General features: G+C 43.2%; 2 protein-coding genes across 4 annotated transcripts; both read right to left on the bottom strand.

The window, feature by feature from the left end:
- Positions 1 to 223: 223 nt before the first annotated feature.
- Positions 224 to 8363, bottom strand: gkup (glucuronokinase with putative uridyl pyrophosphorylase). Of its 2 annotated transcripts, XM_086215124.1 has the most exons (23): positions 8228 to 8363; positions 7384 to 7490; positions 7250 to 7294; positions 6994 to 7147; positions 6830 to 6901; positions 6670 to 6758; positions 6428 to 6584; positions 6057 to 6134; positions 5193 to 5284; positions 4928 to 5033; positions 4768 to 4847; positions 4610 to 4678; positions 4001 to 4061; positions 3883 to 3899; positions 3708 to 3765; positions 3253 to 3345; positions 2758 to 2818; positions 2563 to 2676; positions 2292 to 2349; positions 1929 to 1997; positions 1709 to 1772; positions 1545 to 1616; positions 224 to 911 (listed from the first exon to the last, which is right to left on the bottom strand). In XM_086215124.1, exons 1-23 carry the CDS (start codon positions 8282 to 8284, stop codon positions 816 to 818), a joined length of 1869 nt encoding a protein of 622 aa, XP_086071250.1. In that variant the 5' UTR covers positions 8285 to 8363; the 3' UTR covers positions 224 to 815. The 2 variants fall into 2 exon arrangements, 1 of the variants encoding a protein (XP_086071250.1); XR_015118037.1 differs by lacking the exons at positions 224 to 911; positions 1545 to 1616; positions 1709 to 1772 and having other exon boundaries at positions 1946 to 1997; positions 2548 to 2676.
- Positions 8364 to 9386: 1023 nt separating this feature from the next.
- Positions 9387 to 17210, bottom strand: usf1 (upstream transcription factor 1). Of its 2 annotated transcripts, XM_086215993.1 has the most exons (11): positions 17156 to 17210; positions 16473 to 16522; positions 16225 to 16274; positions 15474 to 15586; positions 13648 to 13761; positions 12042 to 12195; positions 11866 to 11953; positions 11720 to 11778; positions 11540 to 11634; positions 11317 to 11445; positions 9387 to 9642 (listed from the first exon to the last, which is right to left on the bottom strand). In XM_086215993.1, the coding sequence occupies exons 2-11, from the start codon at positions 16478 to 16480 to the stop codon at positions 9553 to 9555; spliced, it is 900 nt and encodes a 299-aa protein (XP_086072119.1). In that variant the 5' UTR covers positions 16481 to 16522; positions 17156 to 17210; the 3' UTR covers positions 9387 to 9552. The 2 variants fall into 2 exon arrangements, with proteins under 2 accessions (XP_086072119.1, XP_086072118.1); XM_086215992.1 differs by lacking the exon at positions 17156 to 17210 and having other exon boundaries at positions 16225 to 16267; positions 16473 to 17144.
- Positions 17211 to 18347: the final 1137 nt, after the last annotated feature.

Genomic DNA, 18347 nt, shown 5'->3' with positions numbered 1-18347 from the left:
AACAGCACGAAACAGAGCCGCGAGCAGCGCTGTACGGTCAGGCAGAGCCCCGCTACTCCGCCCACTGGAGGAAGCAGCAAATTAGATGTGCTGACTGGAAAGAGCTCTCAGTGGGACGGCAGAGTAGAAATGCTGCTTTTACTGGCTTCGTGGCTTTTTCTTGTCATCTATGAAAGTAATTAAAGTAAATGTTAAATTATGACACAAAATGCCTAAATCGGTCAAATTTGTCTTTAATTGTGTACAAAAATTGCATTTAGTATACAGATATAAAAACGATTATGGCTTTAATTCATGTGATGCAGAATTAAAATCAATCTTAAACGTTGTTTTTGATACTGCTGGTTCTTCTACCAAGCTGACCCTATTGCAGATCAGATTATGAAAAAAGTATTAGGGATAATACATATTTAAGAAGCATATTTCAGCCCCAAAACATAGACAGTGTTTTATGGTATAATTGTCTAAAATTATTTTTTATTATTAGTTTTACACATTTAAAAAAAAAAAAAAAATCCATTCATTACATCAGGTCAACAAAGTCAAATGGCAGGCTGAATTTGGCCAGCACTGTTCTCAAGACTCTGTAGTGATAGCATGACGAAATATGTGAAACTGCCCCAAAAATTATTTTGGTTTTCCTCTTGTACATCATTACACAAGCTTTCGTCAAAGATTTTAACTCTGGAGGGCTTTCAAATAACCCTAAGTGCATGATATTCATGTATATAATGATACATGTTATGAATTCACAGTATAGATGTTGTGCTATATTGGCCTGGAGTGACCTGGCTAGGCCGTGGGGAGAGGTGAGGTTAGGGTTGGCTGCTGACACTGCAGGCAGATGGGTTGTATGGTGTGATGACACAGAAGACGCAGCCCGCCTCCTGAAAAGCTTTCCTCATCTCCACCTGGTGGACACAAGACATATTGCATGTTGCTACACTGTCACGGCAGCTGTGAGACCATGGTTTTCCTTATTTGCAGTTGATGTAACTGTCACTGGACACTTGAAGAAGTCTCATTGCTTAGACGTCAATCAAAAAGATGTTGGTCTTTGATGGAGATTGAACATGTTCTATAATTTGTCTTTTACCATTCATTTCTGTGTGCATTTCTATTATATTACAATGGTTTCATTTCTGTGTTGCTCAGTGAATATGATCATTTAAGAAAAATGCATACAATTTCTTGACCATGACTCACAATACATTTTTAACTACTCTTTTTTTGGCCAATAGAGCCGTCTTCCAATATCCCAAGAATTTCCAAAGTGAAGTTGACACATCAACTCTCCATACTCGGAGCGAGTCTAACAGGTCATGTAAAGACAATAATTAAAATTATGATAACTTATCAAACTTTGAGTGCCTGTTAAGACACTCAAAAGACTTAAGAGCACATCATCTCTATTACCTACAAAACCATGGAAGAAGATAAGACTGACATTAATACTTATTATTATCTACTTTTATAGGATTGGAGAGGTACGGAAGGGCCAGGTTTACCGTGAGCAGCTCCCAGCTCTATGTGGCCAGTCTTACCAGTTTATCCTGATCCAGACAGAGACCCACCACAGCGCCCCCACTGCCTGGTAGCTTCACTGCTGAGCCAAACTGAGGGAAGCGGCAGAAACATTATGAGAGGGTTTACAGAAGAGCGGGTAAAGAGATGGAAAAGGAGCAACCTGCCCGGATGGAGCACCCACCGTCTTTGCCAGCTGCACCATCTTGAGGTTGCCGGGACCCAGGCAGTCGTCAGAGTACACAGACCTGTGGGGAAGACCGGTCAATGTTCCGTGAACTCCAAACTCCTTTCTTGTAAAAGTAATTCTGCAGATCCAACCATCATATCTGCGGTATGTACGGGTATTCATCAAAAATAAAGAAAAAAAACGCAATGGCTAATAATCAAACTGCATTTTTTACCTCCTCAGCTCAAAGTTCTGGTCCATCAGTTGTGCCAGACCGTTCCAGTCTCTGCTCTGCAAAGCTGTCCTGAGAGCAAGACATTTCAAACTCAATTACTCTTGCTCCTTACTGCTGCAGTGAAACAAAGGTCACCTCAAATGTCACGTAAGAGCACTTATTCAGGTGGGTTTTAAACAGATACAGCACATGTAGAAGTCCTTTCAAACTCCTTTACATGATATTTCAGAAGGCCTGCAGCACAAAGCTGAAAATAATTGATCTGTTCATCTCGGAATTCATTATATCTGGCCTTTACTTTTCTATCCATGATATTGCAAGAAGGACTGAACTCAGGAAAGAGAAGGAACTAGTTCAACCTACCTTGCCTGATCAGTGAGCTCAGCGAAAGTTCTCATGGCCTCGATGACGAGAGGCTCTTCTGTGGAAAGAGAGAGAAGCGTTAAAGTACTGTGTCCTTTTCAAGATGCTTTCCAGAGCAGAAAGGTTTAAATAGCAAATTCTCACGACCATAAGTTCTCAGAAATGTCCGTTTACACATGAAAAACCATCCATTTGCCACAAAATTAATGACAAACTATCATACACAAATTGTATTAGGATTAAAAAAAACGTGTACATAACGGCGGTGTACCACTGAGCCACCGCTGCCGAACGTTGCTGTGGATGCGTCCAGAGTCACTGGGGTCACTCAAGTAGGCCAGCCAGAATGGAGGAAGGCCACTCATGTCCATAGAAATGTAGTTCCCTGAGAACGGACAACACATGCTTTTACAAAAGATTGGCGTCATTGGTTTAGTCCTTAAGAGATCTACGGCGACATCAGTACCATAACCCCGCTCCTCCATGAGCTTCTTGCTAAAATCCATGTAGACCAAACCTTCGTAGACCTGCAAAGCAAAAGAAGTGGCCAATTTGTGGGACCGCATCGGAGTGACAAGGCATTAAAGGACGTTTCGGGGGGGAGTGCAGGTTGTCCATCATTTTTTGTACCAGAAATGCAGACAGATACCCTTCTTTCCTCTCTGTGTGTATTATGGAGCTCTGGACCCCCACCAGGGTTGCCTTAGCTGCAATAAACACTACCAGTGGGGTGTGAAGAAAGCCGTCTCAGTATGCTCCAGCACCCCACAGTAGCTGGTACAGTAGCTTTCCTTGCAGCTAAGCTCACCAGCAGTCAGCCGTCCAGTGGGGGTCTGGAGCTTCATAATGCATGTGGAGAGGAGAGGTTATCAAACCTCTTGACTTATTTTGATGGGCATGAACAGTATTTCTTAAAACAGCTGACATGCTCCTTTAACATTGGTTCCACTGTGATACCGACCTGCACGACCCGGTCCTGCAGGCCCGCAGTGATGAACAGTTCATCAGTTTCCACATTGAGAATGAAGTTCGCTCGGACTGGCTTCGGAAGATCCTGAAGCAAACAAACAATTAAAATATATTAAAAAAATGTTGTGAGATTATGAGATTGGTTCTGTTGTTTTTATTTATTGTGCAAAACGTTGGAGATGACATCCAAATCTGGATCCAATTGTTTGTCTGTTTGACGACTTTCCCAAAGACGCCTTTTGGTTATTCACTTTGTTTATTTTTCCCTGTTTAAAACTGTGTGGTTATGTATTTTTTTTTTATGGCAGGAGTACGTTTGCACCGCTGTCACTCTGTTACTTAAGCAAAACTGAAATTAACGCCGCTTTCTCACGACTGAAGAGTTTTTCAACAACAGGTGGACGATGGATGCCACAGTGAGACAGAGCAGGTTGCTGTTATCCTTACATCGTCTGTGATGTTGTAATATTTCATGAGACACTTGAGGGTCGCTGAGACGATGGCGCTGCACAGGACAAGAATGAAAGAAATCATTTGATCCATCTGAAGTTCCACAATCCTCACGTTGTCCTGGGTCGCATGGGTGAATGGGTTAAATGAAAAATCGTGTAAACACCGATACCTGCTTCCAGCGAGGCCCTGCGGGAAGGAGAGACGGGACGTTAGTTTGATGTCATGCTTTCGCACTTGACACTTGGTGTTGTGAATTGCTGAGCGCCAGTGTTCGAGCAGATTCTCACCACTTGGCGAGGAATGTTGGTGTCGTACTTCAGCGTGAAGTTCTGCTTTGTCAGAGCAATGCTACAGAGACCAAAATGCAGGAGTTGAAGGTACATCAGCAGAGAGGGTGAGGCAATTTACAAGAAGCATCAACTGTCGAGTAGCTGTGCATTATGTCTGCTGACCTAATAGTCAAAATTGAACACAAATTCCTCTCTAGCTTCAGGATTTAACTTGTACACACGGGTAGAAAAACTACATTTGGAAGCAGAATATTGTGCAAATACACACTCTCTGCAGAAAGTTAGCAGTACTGACACATACCTAAGTTTAGGGTTTACACACCAATACATTTGTCTGGCTTTTTTTTTTTTTTTTTTACACCTTGGAGGAAAACATTCATGAATATTCCTTCTCTAAAAATATCTGTTTACACATTAAAACTAAACCCAAATCCATGTCAAATTGACAAGCAACGTGGTTTGATCTTACCAATAAAACCAACAGAGATTTTTCTCATCGAACCACTTACACACCAATGTAACAAGTATTTGTGAATTGAATTCATTTCAATTACTTTTCCCAAAATTTTCAAGAACTTCTTCATGACCGTTGACTGGTGTACGCACCCTTGCTTGGAGCAGAACTGGTAGAACTTCTTGCAGGTGGCCTGCAGCAGCCGGAGGCCTCCAAGGTACCTGCAGCAGACGATCAGGTAAGATGTAGAAAAATGCAGAAGGTGACACACACACCATCACGTATTTAAGCTCCTTATACATGTACCCACCCTTCCTTCCGACTGATGCGGAACAGATCTTGCAAGCTCCCGAACTCTGTGGGGTCGTTAAGTGGGTGAGGGACCAAAACCTGTGAAAGCACAGTGATATTTGCATCTTTTCTCCCTGATGGTGATGTAGAAGATGCGTGCGCTTCAAGGTGCGTGTTACCAAGGTTTGGCTCTCCACTAGAGTCACCTCCGCCCAGAAGTTAGAGATGGTCATAGCGATGGTTTTCCCGTTGAAGCCGTCTGATGGGTTTCCCATTAATCCGACCCTGCAAGTCAATATGCATCTGTAACTTCTCTGGAATTACTAATGTTGTGAATGACAAAGAGAATTTAGGGTAAATTTGCAATGACTAAAAGCGGAATTTGCCCCCAGCGGGAATAAAAAAAAGAATCTGAATATCATGTTTTGAGGTGGTGTTTCTGACCTGGCGTAGGATCGACACGTGATGTGTTTAGCAGGGTTGTCTTGCTGCTTGGTGGAGAAGCGAGTGAGCCACTTGGTGTAGTCGGACAGACCCTGAGATTCCCAGACAGAACACAGACTTTTGCTTTCCAAAAGCTAAACTTCTACAACAGCAGATTTAAAATGAAACAATAAGATGTTTTGTTTTCTGCACAACAAATTGCTTGACTGTCATACGTTTCCTACTGAAGGTCTAGATGTCAGTTGTTCTTACTATCAAGCTTAATGACAAACACACTTATTGACTGGACTGATCGGAGTAAAACCCGTGCTGTGCAACAGTCAGAAAAACATTAGTAGTGTTGGTCAACATAACTACCACATATCAAAACTGTAACAGAGATAACTTCTCTGAACCGTAACGGCTGCTAACTCAGTGCCTTAGCTGCTAATGATGCTATCATCTGAGCTTTGCAGGTTTGCCTTTGGAGAATTATTTCGGTTGGCATTTGCCAGCTGCCGTTTTCCCCCCTTGCTGAATAAAACAACATCTGAGCTAACAAGCTAGTAAGCAACCAGATCACTGGAAAACGGCAAGTTTGATTATGATCTAGATCCTAATATAAGGTGAGTTTGTTAGGCTATTTTGGTGAATAATTGTACATATATGCAACGGATATGAATGTATGAGCAAGTTTCCGGAAAAGAGGGTAGTTTACGCCCAACATTATTTTTCAAGCACAAATTTGATCTCTGCTCAACTGTGGCTTCTCCCACACGCTTGAAAAGTTTAAGAGTGAAGTTTGCAATCTGTAAATTCACCACTCGATGTTGCTCGATCCTCCACACTAGTTCTTTAGTCTATAAAATGAAATAAAATACAAACCACTTGTCCAATGAGCTGGAAGCCAGTGGGAAGCTTCATTCCAAACACATCAAGCTGCTTCTCATTAATAAGCCTCTCCTGAGGAAGAAGAAAGAGCCAAAATACAACATCCCTTGAAAATGAAAAGCAAATGGATCATAAACATTTCTACAGTGATAGTAGCTACTGACAGCTGAAAAATGATATAGTCATATCAAAATCTGCCAGCAAATATTCAACTAAAAATATTGACAAGCGCCATAGTTTAATACAACATATTCATCTATCAGGGGATATTGATATCAACCAGAAAACATTTTTCTTAATCTCTAATAAAAGTACCAACAGAAACAAACAAAATCCAAGGGCTGTTTTAAAATTTCTTTACAAACCCAGAATCGTCCGAAGGATCTGTCTGAGGCCTGCGTCTGCAGACTGAGGAAGTCGGACAGGCAGGGGAGTGTGTCTCTCCGAATGCAGTAGAACACCACGCTGGCCAGTCGCGAGGCTGTCCGACCTTCCTCTGGTTTCTCCAAGAAATGAGTAATCCTGATTCATAGAACAATACTAGTTAAAACACCTGCTGCCATCTACAGAAGCGAATGGTACAGTGATTTATCTTCTCTCTCCTTACCTATGGGTGTCAGGGCAAACCTCCACGATGCCCCTGGAGCAGCTTTTCTCACCTTCCTCCAGCTCGTAGTAGATAATCAACTCACCCGGCTGCAGCACAGACACAAACACGCTCGTATCTGAATTCAGACGATGGTTAATGTATACTATAACAATCTCACCTTTGACCTGAAGAAGCGGATAACCTGAGCAATGTCAAAGTTCTGGTCTGCACACAGCATATCCCCGGCAATCTGTTTACACAAAGAGGGAAATCTACGTTGTTCAACGGTGAAATTTACCTGCACAACTGTGTGAGTAGTCTAATCGGACACATTGATCGTACCACCATGATGTCATCCTGTAGCTTACGGCTACGTATGACCAGCTCCAGGTCTGCCACAGCGCCGAGACGGTCCTCCAGCGTGGTGCTACCGTCATTTATCACATTCTCCACCGGGAAGTCATTAGCTGTTGCCCAGCGCTCATAGTGCTTATACCTACTCACCATTAATCAAACAGAACAGAGTTAAAGCTGCAACCAAAAGGACCATCTTTATCAGAATCAATGGGGTCTTGCATGTGGATCTTTCTGCACTCACTTGTCTGCATTGGTGACAAGATACACTTCGCTGAACAACTGTCGCCTATGGAAAGATCCGATGTACAATTAGTTAAATTGCTTAAATGTTCCAGATGTGCTCATGTTGCCGGGCCATGAGTCTCCCATACGCACATGTTGACTGTTTCCCACCAAAAATCAAGAATCTTCTTTCCTCCAATGCCAGGAAGCAAGGCCTTTGGTACTCCAGTGAGGTGGCTGTACAAACCAGTCTCATCATTCTGGAGGCATGAGGGATGGATGAGGACTCACAGGATATAAGAACATTTAAATGTATGCCTGTTGCTGTGGAGCGCACCCCAGTCTTTAAGCTACCTGTGACCCACCTACAAGTGAACCGTGGGTCTTTTGAATATTGTATCACTGTGAGGAAGATTTTAAATGACGTGCATCACCTTGTACCGATTCACATCATAACTCAACAGCGGACCCTGGCAGCACCTTCCGTCTGCGACAGAGCGTCACGCCAAACTTCATTGACACAATCTTTTTCATTAACTCTTTATGACGAGGGACAAGCGCAGCTAATTGTGCTTTTACAAAGGTCAAGTAGAAAACACATTACCAACACCAATTCATCGTATAGGTGTTATCAACAAATGTAAATATTTTATGAAAGAAGTCAATTCCAGCAAAGGGTTTCCACTGAAATTCATTCCATTCGAGTCTACCAGACTTCACCGTAGTGAACCTTTCAGAGTTAGATGAAATGAGTCCTTTCAATAAGAAATGGCGTGGCTTTCTGAAAAAATACATACACGGATAGCACATATTCATCCTTTTAATGAAATGGATGTCTTGTGAATTAATTCACATGTGTATCAATTAAAGCCGTTTGATGGCAAAGCTTTAAACTAGCATAATCTACACGGAGTTTGGCGAAAACTAGCAAGAGCGCCTCGCTTCGAACTTTGCCCTGACTTGTTTGCCGTCTTTCTGTTGCACCAGACACACGTACCTTAATTTGAGCGTCTAAAACCGCGCCATGACCAGCTACCAACAGAATACAAATCATTGGTGTGACGTCTGTATATACTGTCCCAAAAGATCTATCTAAACAGCGTTGCAGCCACGACTTTATTCTACACGTCACAGGAAACTACTTCCGGTATGAAGTTACGAAATAAAACCTAATAAACCCGAAACGTGCTGCTTTTCAGTACTGTATTGCATTTGTAAAATATGTATGCAATGACCACTGTGGTGCAGTGGATAGCACTGTCGCCTCATAAGACGGTTGCGGGTTCGAGTCCCGCTAAGGGCATGGGATCTTTCTGTGTGGAGTTTCTCTGGCTTCTTCCTACCGTAAGACATGCGGACGAGGCTGATTGGATACTTTAAATTGACCGTAGGTGTGAATGGTTGTTTGTCTCTATGTATTGGCCCTGCGATAGACTGGCGGCATGTGCAGGGTGAACCCCGCCTCTAGCCCGTAGCTGCTGGGATAAGATCCAGCCCCTCCGCCACCCTTAACGGCGGTAAGCGGAAGACTATGGATGGATGGACGGTGCGTAGTGACTGAACAACATACACGTCGCTGTTCAATGTTTCTGAGCCACTTACCAATTGAAAATAATGACGTAAGAATAAGAGTATTTCATTTTGTTTTTTTAATTAGAAAGACATACAGAGCTTACTTACAATGCAAAGCTTGAACCATCCCCAGCTGTTTTACTTAGTTACATTGTTGCAATGTAATTATTGTCCCCAGTGAGGCTAAATGGAAGGACATAGAAAAAGACTTAAATACAAAGCCTAAGAGCTGAACTATGAACTGGATTGCAAACTTAGTATCATCAGGTCAAAGTGAGATTGGAGGCAAGAAAAAAAATTGGGGGAAAAAAAGGTCAAAAGCATGCATACAATGTAGTTTTGAGACTTTAAAATAAAACACAGAACTGCAGCGGGTAGGTAAAGAGATGGACATGATAGATTAGTTGGTCATGTCTTACAGCTTTCTCTACTGGATGTTGGTGAAACAATCGTGAGGTTTGCAGAGGAAGACATTCAATGGGGTGCTTTGCTGATATGACCTTCTCCTCTCTTTTCATTTCAAAATCTTATTACAATTGAATTGTATGAACCAGAGCAAAAGGATTACTTAAAAACTCCTCAAAGCAAATATTAAAAAGGTTTTATTTAGCAAGGATGCCGGATTGAATATTATAGGATAATATTCAATGTTTTCATGCACATTTGATCAAAGTATCTCAAAAGCATTTCAAGTACTCTTTTGGCCCATGTGTGGTCGTCTTCAAAAAATACCCGTTGGCCACAGGGTTCTCACTGGGGGTCTGTGCTGGATGATCCCACAATGCCATGCTGTCGCAGAAGGTTCCTCAGGATCTGATTCTTGGATTTCCAGTCTTCAACCTGAGCAGAGGACACACGACAGCAGTGACTCGCCAAATTCCATCAAGCCAACAGTGCTAATAACATACATGACTAACTCATAACCGTATCTCCATCTATACATAATTAAACAACCAATACTGGGGTGGCACATGCTCCTAAACTAGTTTTTGTTAAGTGTTCTCAAAAGTGTGATCCAGATTTACAAAGAAGGGACAATTCAAAGGTCTCATTCCCATTATAAGTAAACCAGAGACACTAACAAAGCAGGTGAGACCAACACTGACCACCTTCCAGTCAAAGTCCAAATATGATCAGGTTTAGCCTCCCTCTTGTTCTACAGAACAACCACACACTCTGATGTGGCCCACTCATCTTGCAGCTTTAATTGGGGCCCGAGCACCAAAGTGACATGAGCCAAATGTTTGCCTTGGCGGAGGTTTAGACTCTTTGGGTGCTCGCATGTGATTTCTTCTGTCCCTAAATGAACTCTGATGTTGTTCAGGTCGCCTCTCAAAAGCTGCTACAGTGTTTTCGTCCTTATTTCACAGTTTTAATTGGCCCTTTTGCAGCTGATTAATGGCAGTTTTTGCAACAAATATGCAGATGAAAGATAGCCTGGCTATCAGATGAATCTGCTGGCTCATGCTGCTCTGATGGTGCAACACATAACTAAGAAAGTTGCTGGGTTTTTTCCCTGTTTTTGCCATCACTCTGCCAGTTCAGACCAGGGGTAGATGATCAGCTCTCATTTAGATAGTCCAGTCATGCTTGATAGAGATGATGTCTCAATTGCAAAAGGGGTGGGAGGACTTTCTTTCACAGCACGTCAGTGAGAAGCTGACAGAGCGCACTCACACTTGGCCAGGTTGCCTTGCTGAAACCCCGTTGACCCTCTCCCCACTCCCCTGCATCTACATTGCTCCAGGCTTTAGTGCATTTACGTCATCACTACCAGTCAATATTTGGGAGGGAATCTCATGGATCTGATGTTATATCGCAGCTGTCGAGGTGGGCTAACTCTCTACAGTGTGTTATAATCACTGGTGATAATGTAATATTTATCATAAATAGCACTTTGTGCTGATATGAAGACTCAGAACAAAATGCAACATAATTACTGACAACTTCATTGAAATTATCAAAATTCAGTCACATTTTTAGGTGGTCAAATGGCATCCCTCTCCTGGTTTAATATTTTCATTTTGGTGGAGTGGCTGCACGGTGGTGCAGTGGTCAGCACTGTGGCCTCACAGAAAGAAGGTGCTGGGTTCGAGTCCAGACTTGGGCACGGGCTCTTTCTGTGTGGAGTCTGCATGTTCTCCCTGTGTGTGTGGGTTCTTTCTGGGTACTCTGGCTTCTACTCAGCGTCCAAAGACATGCAATTGGGGACGAGGCTGATTGATACTCTAAATTGACCGTAGGTGTGACTGTGAGTGCAAATGGTTGTTTGTCTATATGTGTTGCGATGGGCTGGCGACCTGTCCAAGGTGAACCCTGCCTCTCGCTGCTAGGATAGGCTCCAGCACCCCCCCCCGACCCTTAATAGGAACAAGCGGAAGAAAATGGATGGATTTTGGTGGAGTATTAGAGTGAATTTATGGTAAAAAAAACTCAGTTACAGCTCTGCAGGCCCTGATGCCATCCTGACTTTTGCCCACTTTCTCACTGATAACGCATTCATATTGTCACCACCTCCTGTCTGAGCAGCTGGTTGTCAATTCTGAGGCGATCGAGGGTACTGATATCGTCCCCCAGTTTCAGGTTGCTCTGTCTTAGTTCCTTGATGTATTCACAGGCTTTGGACAAAATGCCACCTTTACTCTGAAACAAACAAAAGAGGGCATGAAAAAATATACAAACACTGTTTCTTTGGAAGCATCTGAGGGTTGATGTAGGAACGGAGACCCAAACATACCTGTCCTGTCTTGGTGTAGTCCACATTACAGTCGGGTATTGCCTTGGACAGCTGCACAATCCAGTTGTTGATCTTGTCCCTGCGCCGGCGCTCAACTGATGTGACAAATAATGATGACTCCTTGTTTTTTAAGTACCTGCTTCAACATGAGTAGATAAATACAGTCCAACATTTACTAACCTTCGTTGTGCTGCGCTCGCCGTTTCTCGTCTCTCGAAGCGCGAGGGGCCTCTTGCTTTCTACAAAACAGATGGTTTATAAGACCATTTTTCCCCCTCATTTATGTGTTGCAGGGTTTTTATTCTGTTCAATGAAGAAAAACGTACGCGATATATGGCTGGGTGCGAGGTGCGATTGTCCTTTGACTGGATCCTGTCAAAACTTCCTGGGGTGACATCATCACATAGAGCTGTCCTGGAAAACAGATTCATGTCAGCGGCAGAGAAGACACTATCGTAGTGTATAATCACACACACGCACATTCTTTTAGCTTTAGTCACACCTGTGGGTGTGGGCTGGCCCAGCAGTGTATCGGAAGCCTGCACTGTTGTCACCATGGTGCCAGTTGTGGCGTCAGCGATGGTGGCAGGATAGTAGGTGTACTGTGTCTCAGCACTACTGTCTCCCTCCAACCCCTCCGACTGGGAGAACACAGCCTGAAGTCAAACACATATTCATGACATGAAGTCTTGTTTTACCCTGATCAGCAAAAACATGTGATCCAATTATCACTGAAGCTGAAAGCTCTTATCTTTTAAGCGTATAAAATTACTAGCAGTCACTCACATGAATACTTGTATTTATCAGTGATCGCAAGTGTGACGACCCAAAGAGAGTCATCACCTGACTGCTTTACCCTCCTCATCAGCGTCATCATCGGCTGGATCATTAACAACACTGACCACTACCTACCCACCACCAAGGAGCTAACACAGTTAGCAACTAACTGGGGGAAAATAGATAAGAAAGGAAAGTTCTGCCTGATCCAAACTTGTTTCATTTGGTGATCATAAATCTGTGATGAAGGAATGAACAACCATCAGTAATCGAATATAACATCAGATCCATGAGATTCCCTCCCAAATATTGACTGGTAGTGATGACGTAAATGCACTAAAGCCTGGAGCAATGTAGATGCAGGGGAGTGGGGAGAGGGTCAACGGGGTTTCAGCAAGGCAACCTGGCCAAGTGTGAGTGCGCTCTGTCAGCTTCTCACTGACGTGCTGTGAAAGAAAGTCCTCCCACCCATTTTGCAATTGAGACAACATTTCTATCAAGCATGACTGGACTATCTAAATGAGAGCTGATCATCCACCCCTGGTCTGAACTGGCAGAGTGATGGCAAAAACAGGGAAAAAAAACAGCAGCTTTCTTAGTTATGTGTTGCACCATCAGAGCAGCATGAGCCAGCAGATTCATCTGATAGCCAGGCTATCTTTCATCTGCATATTTGTTGCAAAAACTGCCATTAATCAGCTGCAAAAGGGCCAATTAAAACTGTGAAATAAGGACGAAAACACTGTAGCAGCTTTTGAGAGGCGACCTGAACAACATCAGAGTTCATTTAGGGACAGAAGAAATCACATGCGAGCACCCAAAGAGTCTAAACCTCCGCCAAGGCAAACATTTGGCTCATGTCACTTTGGTGCTCGGGCCCCAATTAAAGCTGCAAGATGAGTGGGCCACATCAGAGTGTGTGGCTGTTCTGTAGAACAAGAGGGAGGCTAAACCTGATCATATTTGGACTTTGACTGGAGCAGGACTAACAAGTCAAATATCACTTTTTGTGTCCACTAGAAGATACTATAGAACTGTCATTGTAATGTCAGTGAAATGATGTTTGTTATATCAGGCTTAAAGACTTAAATTCAGCTTCTAGACATCTTTAGGGTGGGAGTATTACCAAACATGTGAAGTTTGGAAAAGACTGCTGACAGGCAAACACCACAAAAACCTTATTGGCAAATGGAACAAATACAGAAAATAGAGGACGGGAACACTGAGAATGAGAACAAAAACACAGAAGATGAGAAGCAACTTCGAAAGTCACATGAGTTCCCCAAGTAATATAAGCCTCTGATACTCAAGGTGGTCAGTGTTGGTCTCACCTGAGTAACAGTCTGAGTGGTAGCAGGGAAACCTGTGACCAGACTGACTCCTGCAGCACCATCCGTTTGACCCTCCAACTGGCCATCTGACACCTGGATCACTCGGTAGGTTACCTGGGGCAGCACACATTACACAGACTTGTCAATATCTTTTTACGTCAACTGCAGCAAACACACCGTTCATCATTTAGGAGGTCATTAGGTGAAGTGGACGGTGGCATGGCTCGGAAGTAGAGTGGCTATCTAATAACAGAAGGGTCGCTGGCTCGATCCACACGTCCCCCCTTTGACCATGTCAATGCATCCTTGAGCAAGATACCAAGCCCCTGATTGCTCTTGATGGCCCTTTGATGGACTGGCGACCCTGAACTAAGGGATGAATTGTGTTAGAAAATGGATGGATGGAGGGATGGATACGTGAAGTGGGTCACATGTACAGAAAGATAGAGGTGACGTCACTGGCTCAATTACCATGTTATGTGCAGTCACGGGCAATATTCCCAACACTAAAGTATCTTCATGATTGCAACTGTAATTTCATGCTGTCTTCATTGGTCGGCACCAGAAACATTTAACTAAACAGGAATTACAAGGTGAATGTTACACACAAGATGAGTTTTGACACGTGCTGATCACTCGCTGGAGTCACTGTTGTTCCTGCAGCCCTTCAGCAGAAGCAACTGGATGGCAGGAAGGACCTCAGTTGACAAACTTAGAGTGACATCAGTTATTTGAAATTCAATTGAACAGCTGGATTTATGCTGATCTTATTTAGTAGATCGCACTGCAACTGTCCTTCCATCTTCTAAGCAGACGGTGGCTTTGATGAGACTTGGTTTGTTTTAGGCTTTTGAAAAGCTTTCATTGTCAGGCTATTCTACTGCCTCACTTGAAAATGCTAACCAAATAGCTTGGGTCTGGACCCTGAAACCAGATGGTCTGAAACATCAGTCAGGGATTGTAGTTTTATCAAACAGGTTGAACACAGCTCTGGATTGCATATAATCTGAATTCCATTTTGTCCCCTGTTCCTAAGAAAACTCACAGTACTTTAGCCGTAGTTGAGCTATTTCATATTCTGCAACTTCGCATCTTGTTCCTGATTATTTGTCAGTCCTACAGAGGTGCACCATTACAACCCATGATTCCATGGTAATAACAATCTAATTTGTGGGCTGTGATGTAAAGCATTACCCGGCACTCTCAGCAGTGGAGGATTCCATTGTTAATATACTGTAATAGATTTGAAAGTCTAGCAACTACTTGCTACTTACCATAATATTCACCGAAGTTTCTTTGTTTTGGCCTAAGGGGTGTTTTCATCCATGTTACTGCATTCACATCAGTACTGCAGGTATGTGATAATGTGTGTTAATGTGTGAAACCTCATGTACTATGGTTGTCTGTGCTATTTGACACAGACCCCTGTCCATTCTTAGGAGTTGTTTTTCTTTGTCTGTTCCAGTTAAACAAGCGGTGGCAACAGTCATGAAAACGAAACCTTTCAAAACAAGGCTCCCTGGTATTAGAACCCTGATCAACTACGACAGCCTTGGGGGACCTTGTGACTTCTGTGTAGTCTTTCCTTGGACCTTCTGCCTTATGTTGACTTGGTTTGTTTTTAGCAGTGTGAGATGGAGTGGAGTGACAAGAAGCTTCCCCCTTGGACACCAATTATTATTTTTACAGACTTTAACATGCACGTCGACTTAGCTTTTTAGAGCAGATGCTAAATATTCCAAATGAACTGATGAAAATGTCAACAACAATAAAAAATGTGATGACACTTATTGAGATTTGGTGACAGTCACGGCTCCCCTGCTTACCTGTCCACCTGCTCCTTCCGTCTTGAAAAGATATTTGATGGGTTGATCACTGAAGGTGGTTGCAGACTGAATGGCTGCAATAGCTGCCGGGTCCTCTGCAGTTGCTACAGAGCCTAACAGAGCACAAACACGTGTAAGATTTTAAAAGTATTATCAATATCCATCCATCCATTTTCTTAGGCTTATTCCTGTTAAGGATCACAGGGGGGCTGGAGCCTATACCAGCAGCTTCTGGCGAGAGGCGGGGTTCACCCTGGACAGGTCGCCAGTTCATCACAGGACGAACAACCATTCACACTCACAGTCACACCTACAGTCAATTCAAAGTATCCAATTAGCTTAGTCCCCAATTGCAAGTCTTTGGATGGTGGGAGGAAGCCGGAGTACCCAGAGAGAACCCATGCAGGCACAAGGAGAACATGGAGACTCCACACAGAAAGACCCCTTGCCTGAGCCAGGACTCAAACCCGGAACCTTCTTGCTGTGAGGCGACAGTGCTGACCACTGCACCACCATGCCTCCTATTATCAATATCACTTCTAGCAATTTTAGTGACTCTTACTGGCTGAAAATGACAAGCAGCTTGTAACCACAACATGTTCCCATGATATAAAGCAATGGAACGACTCATGGTTTCCATTAAGAGTTTCTTAAGTACTAAAACTGTATTTGCAATTACGTCATTCACAGCATGACCCTGTGGTTTGTAAGTCATTAAAAACACGTACATGTGTTTTTGTTTTGGTCATACCTTCTTCGTTGACAGTAATACTCCCATCCGGTTCAGGGCTTTTCTGTTGGCTTAAAAAAAAACAACAAAAAAAAACCGAGCAGGAGTCAGTGGAGTTAACAGACACATCGGACTGTGCTCGCTCTCTCTCACACACTCTCTCTCTCTCTCACACACACACACACACACACACACATATATATATATATATATATACTTTTGTTATTATGAGTTAACAATGGCGAATATTAAGTCCCACTCACACTCACCCCTTCATTTCTGCCGACAGTCTTGGACGAGGAGACCGCCTTCAGCCAGACTGTGGAACATGAGTTGTCAAAAAAAGAAGATATTAACAGACGAAAACCTGGCCGACGGGTAACAACTCGCCAGCGACCCGAGCAAAACCTGAAATGACGTTTGTAAAATGTTGAGGTGGCTTGTGGTACGAGGTTTCGCTGGAGTCGAGTCAGGCTGAACGTTATCATGAGCGGCAACAAAAACTGACGGGTTTTGCCTTCAAAATAAGAGCATAACTTGGAATAGTGTCTACAATTCACGTTGGACATTTAAGTTTGCGGCACTTTGGAAGTGTGTTTACATTAAATCCAAAGTAATTCACAAATGCCTTACATAATTCGCTGTTTATAACATGTCTCAACGGATAATTTTCGACAGAAGCGTAAACACCCATTTTAATTTGAGAGGTTCTTCCGGAAGCCCACTGTTTCATTGTAGCTAACTCGGCACATGTCGCTACCTATCGTCTACAATATTCGGCCCAGTGGTTTGCACAGATGTTTAACAAAGCACTTTCGTGCCTTGTGGATACACATGGGTAGCGCCAGCAATAGCGGGAAACGATCATTTAGGTAGAGGTCAATACATGTACATTATGCCCTCTGTTCTCATTTATGCCGAATTATTCCACCCTGAACAAAGCTCTACTTACGCTGCAGTGGACCCTCCCCCGATATTTGTCAACAGAGAAACCTCTGCAACGCATGTACGCATGCGCGACAGGAAATCGAGTCATCCGCTCCCAGATCAGATCCTACTGAGGCTTTTCTTCACCCAACTTGACCTGCTATCTGTTCGGTAGTGTTCAAATTTCCCTGAATTATGTGGTTACAGTGAATTGTCATAGGGGAACGGTCTGACCGAGTAATCAACACAAATCACCGAAAAAAAAACATAAAAATTCGTCAGCGATGATGTAAATATCGGAGTTTATAGGCATTTGTAAGTGATCTCATTCCAAATATTCATTTCGGATACTCCACTCTATGGGTGTCCTTTTTATTCATCGTTGATTCAGGCCAAGTAACACACGTCACTCTTCGGTTTCTTACACCGAAGGGTTGTCTGTCCAAGTGGTCAAAGTTGAATTTCCTTCAGAATTGTCTGCTGATAATGCCCCAATTAAAGTTTTATGAGAAAAAAAATGCTGGGGCAGGTTTTACTTGTACTGGCTCCCCTCTTTATTTTATCTTGAGCTAACATACTTCATGGATGCAGACCGCTGAAAACGATCGTCCCCACGCAGCCAAGAACCTCCATCAGAACAGGAGTTCGGGACAGCAAAGAAGGACACCGACATAACATGGACCCAGCAGGAAAAACAACAACAACAACAACAACAACAACAAGAACTCAGCAGCAGCCTATTCGCCTCTGCAGGATAAAACGAAAGAATACCTCCAGACCAGCCGAGGGCTAAAAGCAACGCTCTCAAACCGAATGTACCGTTATCGCTCTGAACAAATATGATCGACCAAGTGTATCTCAGTTACAGTTGCTCTGATTATGATACCCTTGTGATAGACAGCAACAATACTGTGTTAAAATGCATATTAGTCTCTGTACGTCTCTGATGTGATACCGCATCGATAAGTTCGAAATGGGACCCTGCTGCAGTCCAGGCCGACTGCTACCGGCCATGACATAGGTGCTTGAAGGGGCGCAGCTGGAATGTCCCTCTAGTAACCTCGAGCAAAACAATAACAATAATCATTATAAAATAAAATAATTTACATATGTCAGGTTTACATCATGTCCCTCATATATTGTTGTTGTGCGTTTGTGCACAAGATGTCCAAGATGGAGGTCTTCCTGACCCCTAAGCCCTGTACACAGGTAATCAT

Source organism: Aulostomus chinensis, chromosome 10 (genome assembly GCF_037954235.1).
Source record: "Aulostomus chinensis isolate RoL2024-O1b breed Wild chromosome 10, RoL_Achi_v1.0, whole genome shotgun sequence".
Taxonomy (NCBI): Eukaryota; Metazoa; Chordata; class Actinopteri; order Syngnathiformes; family Aulostomidae; genus Aulostomus; species Aulostomus chinensis.
The sequence above is the reverse complement of the archived record's forward strand: the minus strand, read 5'-3'. Positions and strand labels throughout refer to the sequence as shown.